Here is a 9,015-nt window from a genome sequence, read left to right on the forward strand (position 1 = left end):
CTGATGCGACGATAGCTTCAGGCTACAAGTGTCTAGGGGTGTTGGATTCAATAAGCATGGCCCGAGCCATTTCTAGGAGAATACAGTTCTTCCTTTTCGACACACCATTTTGTTCTGGGGTGTATGGGCATGTAGTTTGGTGAACTAGACATTTATCATGACAAAAAGTTTTCATTTTTGAGTTGACAAATTCCCCCTATTGTCAGGGCGAAGGATCCTTATGTTTTTTTGGAATTGGGTCTGAACTAGTGCATGAAAGTGACTAAAATGTTCAAAAACCTCATTATTTTATTTCATAGAGTAGACCCATGTCATACGAGCGCAATCATCTATAAAAAGAAAAAATTATTTGAACCCTTGCCCCCCCCCCACCACACACACACCAGAATGAACCAGTGAAAAAAGAGAATCAACACGGGCATTATTTGATTTATTGGAATGTCTATGGCTTTTGGCCAACACACAGATTTCACAATACATATCTTGACAAATTTAGAAAAGAGAATTTTTAGATAACCCGTGGAAGGATGTCCCAAATGACGATGCCAGAGCCAAGCCTCTCTGCCAGTAGTTCCATGAGTTAGCAAAGCGGTTCCTTGCTGTGCTATTTCGTCCACATAATACAGCCTCTCCCGTTCAGTGCCACGTCCAATAATTTCTCCTGTCCTGATATCCTGCAATAAACAGAAGTTTGGTTGCATCAGCAAAGTACAATTTAATTCTTTCGTCACATGACTGATTGACAACCGTTTATGCAACATGGAAGGAACATATAAACAATTGGATAACGTCAGAGAGTAGATGAAATTCTGACAGTTCCTTGTGCTCCTTCAACAGTGGTAAATTCTCCACTGGCAGTTTAGATATGACCTTTTGGTGCCCTATGCATATTGGATATAACAGAAATATCATAAGTAATAGTGTCGGTGGCTCCGGTCTGTATGTAAAATATGATCTTTATGTAAAATGTGGAGAAAATTAGTGGGTTTTAACAAATACAAGCTCCTGCCCTAACTCAATTGCTGCTTCTCTGTAACAATCCCTTTTCCCAGAACCACTCCCACAAAACACACACACTTTTGAATCTTGATTTCATATTCATTTCTTGCTCCATTTTTTCCCTCTAAGAAAAGTAAGGCTGTTGAGTTGATTTGGTGGAAGATGAACAAAGTATGATTGATAACTCTATTAGGGTTCTCTATTTTGCTTATAAATAGAGGTGCTCACTCATTGTAAAATCATCCTGAAATTATATAGTGAAATCACTGGCTTGTCATCGCCCCCAGGCGTAGATACACATCGTATCGAACTAGGTAAACGATTTCTTGTGTTCATTCTCCTTTGTATTCGTGATTTCCTGTGTTTATATCCCAATAGTATGGGAATTGTTGAGCAAAAAAAGATTTTTGATTGTGATGGATGATGTATGGAATGACCGCCAGGATATATGGTTTGAGTTGAGGGATGTTCTATCATGTGGCTCAGCCGGTTCATTGGTTGTTGTCACCACACGCCAAAAGAAGGTAGCTGAAGTAATGAGAACATTTCCAAGTAGAAGTAGGGCTTTAGTAACAAAGTGTTGCATAGACAAAAGACTGTAGATTTCGTGTTCTTGTCACTTTGTAAGTTATTGATCGTCAAAGTTCTTCTTTTATCGTTCATGGACATCCTCAAAATATTTGAATAAGGAAATTGGAATATAAAAAATAATACATTAAAATATAAAATAAAATAAAATAAAATAAATTATACTAGTAATATATACTATAAACTACCACAAAATAGTACTAAAAGGAAAGAACTTAAAAAAAAACTTACTAAAAGCTTCAAATATAAGCAACAATCTAATATATAAGTAAACAGAATAAATATACAACATAGAGAACAAGATGATAATCTACAAAATATAAAATCTAAGTAAAGTAAGTAAACAAAACAGAAAGCAAAATCATAAAACTTAATCTACAAAATCTAAAATATAAGTTAAAAATATTCAAAATAGGGAACAAAATCATAAAACTATAAATGAAAACAAAGTTGGTATCAGAGGAATTCGAACTCTGGTCTCTCCATTAACAAAAAACACGTTTCCAACCACTGCGCCACTGATGTGTTTTGAAATATGTGTCTAAATATAACATTATGTAGGAAATATTTGGGGGTACATTATAAGCTGGATACGCCAGTGCTTCGAGGCTTCTTTTATCGTTCATGGACATCCTCAAAATATTTGAATAAGGAAATTGGATGTCTTATGCAGCACATTTGTATTGTGATAGGCGGTCTAGTGTGACGAGACATGAAAGTTACTCTTCATGAGACGCTTAGAGATCTCATTTTAGACAAGGTAATTTAGTTTATGCTTACACTAAATTACCTAAATTACCATATTAGATAGAGGAAGACCTACTAAATGCCATAGGGGACTTATGGAGCCCCCAGAATTTTTGGTATTAGTATATCTATATTAGTGCTTTAAACAATTATCGCAGTTGGTTTCCTTCGCTGCCTTAATTGCCGAGATTGGTGAGAGTGAAAGTTACGACAGTTCGATTCCCAGCTGGGACAATTGCTATATTTTGCTCCACAGTTAAATCTGCACTCTATTTTTACTGATTCATCTTACATATAAATGTCCTTATTTTCCTTATTTACATTTGACTTTGAGTTTGATTCTTACAAAAAAATTTATTTTTATTATATATACATTTGAGAGTTCAATTCTCACCATAAGAGCAATTACTATATTTTTTTTCAGTTTATATTATTTTTTTTTATTTTATATTTTACGTGTTCCTATTTATATCATTTTTTGCACATTGTTTAATATTAAGAATTTAGTTTAAGTCTTTCTTTTCTTCAACAATTTATTTTTTTTAAAAAAAAAACTCTCTTTTTCAACAAAGTTGTTTTTTTCTTTTTACGTTGCATCTATCAACGATCACTTTACACATACCTCTAACTTTTATAATTGATTCTCTTATTCATCGGCGCAAAAAATTACTACCTTCGTCCCCCAAATTTTGACACACTTTGACCCGGCACGGGTTTTAAGAAATGTAATGGAAAGTGGGTTGAAAAAGTTGGTGGGATGTAGGTCCTACTTTTAAAGTATTAGTTCTATAATAAAATGTGAGTAGGATTGAGTTAGTGGAATATGGGGTCCACTACCAAAAATGGTAAAAGTGAAGTGTGTCAAATTTTCAGGGACGGACCGAAATGGTAAACTGTGTCAAAATTTGAGGACGGAGGTAGTACTACCATACTAGAAACACACCGATTTAGAACCCCCACCATAAAAATCATACGTCCGCCACTGATATTAGACGTTGGAATTAGACGTTGAACTTGACTAACCAGCTCTCCTTTTGGGTTCGTGCAGGCTTACACCATGGAGTTGGAAGCAGAAGTTGCTAAACTAAAGGAGGAAAACGAACAATTGCAGAAGAAACAGGCGGAGATAATGGAAGTGCAGAAGAATCGGGTTCGTTGCTTCGCCTTCACCGCAAAAATTTTGAATATAACATTTGATACGCGGCAATGGTCATGGATAGCTCGTCTCAACTCCCTGCTGAGAATTGAATTTCCACTAGACGAAGCCGGCTCTTCCCATCAAGATCCATTCTTTGATATTTTCTTACGACTACTTTTCCCATCAGCACAAGTGTTTTATCATGTCATCCACCTTTCCATTTCCTTATCAAAATCTTGGTTTTGTGCAATGGTCCTGGAATGTTCATGTCTGCTCCTGTAACACCCGCGAAATTCCGAGTAATAATTATTTTTTTATTGAATGCGATATGGTGATTTATTCGAATTTTTGAAAATTAATATTTAATTTCTCGCGAAGCAAGGAATAAAATATTTTGCGCTTGCACGGATAATATTTCTTTGGCGCAATGGATTCTTTTAGTTCTCTATGAACTTTGCGAAGTACGAAATCTTGATTTAAATATTCAAGTGGAGGCGATATTGAATTAATATAGTACTTGGCACAACACCAAGGGACTATTTATATTTTGTTGGGAGTGCGCGAAGGAGAGTGCATACCGTGTTTAAATATCATAATTTCGAAGGTTGATTTGTGTCGGTGGAAAGCAATATTATTTTGACTTTCGTGGAAATTTATTGGAAGTACTATATGGAGTACGCGAAGCGTTTTGAAGTACGGATCAATTTTGGGAGGAATTAATATTTAGAATAACACTAAATATTAATTAATTGCATTGGGCGATTTTTAATCTTTGATTGGGAACGAGACGGCGAAATTTATTAAAGTTTTCCGTGAACTTTAATTAATAAAAGATATGCAAAAATGTAAGTAAATATTAAATTAAATAAAGTCCAATATTTATTTTACAAAGGCTTTGGGCCATGGAATATAATAAAGCTCCAAATCAATTAAATAAAGTACACGAGTTTTGAGCTACATTTCTTTATGAGTCCAAGTAAATTAAATAAAAGTGTGGGAGATAGATTTTGAGCCCAATCTATCGCATTTCATCTGCAGAAGCTGTCAAAATTCCTTCTCCACTTCCAGCCGTTACGGAGAGCCTAAACTTTCCCTTGAATCGAGCCGAAAATAGTATATCCGCCCCCTCCGTAGAGTGTAGAAATATACTTTGTTTTCAATAAATGGCATATAAAATGGAGTGGTCTAATGGTTTGTGTGTTGATTTTTTTCTAAGAGGTCTAAGGATCAATCCTCAACAAGAGCATACTTTTTTCATTTTTTATTCTTTTAGTTTATCAATTCATATTTCTTTCTTATCATCAAAATAATACCTTTAAATACTTTATAAAATCTGAACTTTTACTAATTTTCCTATATTAGGTTGTTATATTTGTTCTTTAGTTAAAACTATTTTCAATCTTGTGTTAATGTTTTTTTTTCCTAAAGTACTTATAATTTGTGATCCATGCATCTTAATTATTTTCTATGTAACAAAATAAACATTTAAATATTTTTGAAATCTAAATATTTACTGCTTTACTTATATTACTTTTGTATATAATATTTATGATGATTTTGAATATATATAATATTTACAATAATTTTATATTTTAAAATGAGTAATACATATTTGCAAGCTAATGCATGTTTATATTTTATTAACGAAGCTAGTGTTACTTAAATATTAATACAATATTATTTATTTTATTATTAAAAATAATATTAAATATTTAAATATTAAATTTTCGCCCCCGCCATTTTTGGGGTCTGGATTTCTTTATGAGTCCAAGTAAATTAAATAAAAGTGTGGGAGATAGATTTTGAGCCCAATCTATCGCATTTCATCTGCAGAAGCTGTCAAAATTCCTTCTCCACTTCCAGCCGTTACCTGCACAAAATTGAACCACATTAATCCATCCTAATAATGGGGATTAATAACAATTAAGTCAGCCACTAATGGCCATTGAAACACCATTATTATCTTTTAAATCCCAAAATTGGCAATTAAGCCAATTAATCTTCACAATCAATTCGCCAAATCATATCAGCATCTACTACACGATTTTCTCCTCATTCTAGCAGCTGCAATCACTCAAAAATACTCACTTTCACAATCTTCATCTCTAGCAAGAACAAATTGAGAGAGAAAGAGAGTTAGAGAACAGAGAGTTTGGCTTCCAAGTTCTATCACCACAAGTCACGGTAATAATCTTTTCACTTCCACCTGCAGTGGGCGGACTATAGCCCGCCCTAAGCAACACCCTAAGCATTTTATCTATTATTTGAATATTTAAATAATTCAAAATTTGGAAAAAAAACTTCATTTCATTAAAATCAAAACATTGCACTGCGAAATAAAAAACTCAAATTCTCAACGGCGGTTGTGGTTCCAAACTTCTTCAATCATGTCGTTCATGAGTTGAGTATGGTCTTGTTGGCTGCGCATTGAGGTCTGTCTCCGTAGAACCTCACTGAAGCCCATCGGTAATCCTCGAGCGACAGGCGAGGTCGTCGTGCTGGAGCTAGATCCGGCTTCATCATCCACTCAATCGGTGACATGTCCAAGTTCTTGTTCGACTATCATGTTATGCATGATGATGCACGCATACATGACGTCGGTGATGACTTCCTTGAACCAGAAACGTGCCGGACCTTTCACGATTGCTCAACGCTATTGGAGCACCCCAAAAGCCCGCTTCACATCCTTCCACGCAGACTCCTGCTTTGCCGCAAACAAGACTCTACTGTCACCAATTGGGCAGCTAATCGTCTTCAAAAAAATAGGCCACCGTTGGGTATATGCCATCAGCCAAGTAGTACCTCATATGATGTCTGCGGCCGTTGGCGGGCAAGAACTCGATGGTCGGGCCGTGACCCCTGCACTGATCCGCGAAGAGGTGGACGAGTTGAGAACGTTGATGTCGTTGTTCGACCCTTGGCTACACCAAAGTAGGCATGCCGCATCCAGAGGCGGTGGTCAGTGACGGCTTCCAGGATCATCGTCGGGTGGTCAGCTCGATATACTTGGATTTTACATGGTTTTAGAGGGTGGTTATGTATGAATTTGATCATATTTTGTCTATTATTGGACATGTTTATATATACTTCTCTATTATATTGGTATGTTGACCATTTTGTTAAGAATGTGTAGAAAAAGGTATAAAATATGTGGATGTGCAGCAGCCTTGCTTTGAAACAATATTTACTGAAGATTTTGAAGTCCAATCAGCCTATAATGCATATCAATCTCTTCTTCTTCGAAAGAGCTTCGCGTGGGTATCTTGCACGCCTCAATCGGAGTTCGGTAGAAGAAGTTATGGCCGTTACAAGAACACTGCGCTATCCAGAAACTTACACCCGGCCGGGTGAATTATTACACTGTAAATTCACCCGGCCGGGTACTGTAATTCTGCGGGAAATGGCCAGAAAGGGGTCGAAAATGACCACCCGGCCAGGTGAATTTTGCTCTTTATAATTCCACCCGGCCGGGTACGCTATTTTGGTGTATTCTTTTGGCAAAAACGCGATTTTTGATGGAAGATTAAAGGGAAAACGCCTAGGGTTCATATCGATTCAACACTTACCGCCTCCAACACTCACACACACCCCCAAGAACACCTTTGAGAGAGAGAATTGAAGATTGAAGACTTCCAATCGGAAGATTGAAGTTGCAATTCCATAGATTCATTCTCACATGAGTATCTTAATCTTTTCTCCATGTATTTCATTGAATCTTGTGTTTTAAACATGGTTTTTGTGAAGAACATGAGTAGCTAAACACCTTTTTGTAGAATTCTTGGTGATGATGCATTAATTTCATAGTTTTTATCCAATTAATCTTGTTCTTACCTTGCTCTTGTAGTTATTTGATTATTCTTGGGTTTATTCCTTTCAATTGCTTGATCACCACTTGATTGTGTAGGATTAATTAAATTAATCGGGAGATGAAATAATTAATCTAGAAATAGGAATAGTTCACACCTTAATGCAATAAAACTCGGGAGAGTTGAGGTTTTGAGTGAGGTCTTTGACCTAATCGAGCTTTTGGGAGTTAGGGGTTTTAGGATTAGAAGGGGACTTCAATCCTAGCACCTAATCTACAGGTTTCTCACCTCGGGAGGGGGTTTAATCTATAATTGTGGTCGACTTAGTAACTCTAGAGACACCAAAAGGTAAGACAATTTGATTGGATAAGAGCTTGGAATTGTGCATCGGATCTTTGAGTTCTACATTTTTCTCCATATTATCTTTTCACTCCGTGTTTACTTGCTTTTATTTATTTACTTGTTCATTTTATGCTTTTCGTAGTGTTAGAACAAAACCAAACATTTCCCGATTCTCTAGATAGTAGTCAACATTTGTTCGTGGTACTTAAGTTGATACGAGTTTGTCTCTGTGGGATACGATACTCTTGCTTGCTAATTGCTACACTAGCCCCGTACACTTGCGGGTATCACTTGTGTTAAAATAAGTTGAGTCACTGCCCTTGTAGCCACTAGTAAATTGGCCTCTCCACGCCGTCGGGCAGTTCACTGCCAGTGCATACAATCGATGCTCCCTAGCATCCCAGGGAAGCCGTGCACCGTCTCGTGCATCCTCATCAGGCTCTGGCAATCATCAGCAGTCGGGCGTCGCAAATATGTGTCGCCAAAAGCCTCCACAACTATCTTACAAAAATTCTTCAGACAATCGCGGCCAGTTGTCTCCCCGACGTGAAGGAACTCGTCGAACATATCCGTTGTGGTGCCGTAGGCCAACTGCCGGATCGCAACCGTGCACTTTTGCAACGGCGTAAGTCCGGGTCTGCCGATGTCATCTTCCCAATACTCATCACGTCCCTCCAACGTGTGCACAATGCGGAGAAAAAGATCTCGGCTCATTCTAAAACGGCGGTGAAAAACATTCGGGCCCCACCGTGGATGCTCGGCAAAATAATCTGCGAACAGACGTTCGTGAGCTACATCGTGCTCGCGGGGACATACGTCCGACGTCGTATCGGCCGCGGGACCGCGCAACCGCAGCCGCCGCCGCCACCGCTCCTGCTCCGCTGCATTTGTGCCAAGCATTCCGCCACGGCTTCATTAACGGCATCGAACAAGGCTCGAGTCAAGGCCCGTCTGCAGCCATCCGATGTACTCAAATCGTAGTCGGCGGGATTCATTTGTGAGGAGACGAGAGAGAATAAATTGAAGAGATGTGAAATTGGAGTGTGTGAAATGGTAGAGAACTGTGGTGTCTAAATAAGAAAAAAAAAAAATTGGAAAAAATTCAAAAAAAATAATGAAAACGCGTGAGCATCGTCCGCGATGCCACAGTGGCGAAACACAATGACAGGCGATGAGCATCATCCGTCGCATCGTCCGCCCCATTGTGGATGGCCTTACAGACCGAATGTGAAGAAGGAAGAATGGGTTGGTGAATCCGTTTTCTTGTTTTGGGCTGGAAATTAAATTTGTTGGGCTCCTCCTTTATTTTGGTGTGGGCTCACTAGTTTTAAAATGGGAGACATAAGGTGGGTTTAAATTAATTAATTCTTTGGGCTTACTAATTAATTTGGAGGG

At 37.7% G+C, this 9,015-nt stretch overlaps 1 protein-coding gene across 1 annotated transcript; it reads right to left on the minus strand.

The window, feature by feature from the left end:
* Positions 1 to 7,983: 7,983 nt before the first annotated feature.
* LOC125200030 lies at positions 7,984 to 8,520 on the minus strand. Its single transcript, XM_048097837.1, has one exon. It carries the CDS (start codon positions 8,518 to 8,520, stop codon positions 7,984 to 7,986), a length of 537 nt encoding a protein of 178 aa, XP_047953794.1.
* Positions 8,521 to 9,015: the final 495 nt, after the last annotated feature.

Source organism: Salvia hispanica, chromosome 1, assembly GCF_023119035.1.
Source record: "Salvia hispanica cultivar TCC Black 2014 chromosome 1, UniMelb_Shisp_WGS_1.0, whole genome shotgun sequence".
In the NCBI taxonomy this organism is placed as follows: domain Eukaryota; kingdom Viridiplantae; phylum Streptophyta; class Magnoliopsida; order Lamiales; family Lamiaceae; genus Salvia; species Salvia hispanica.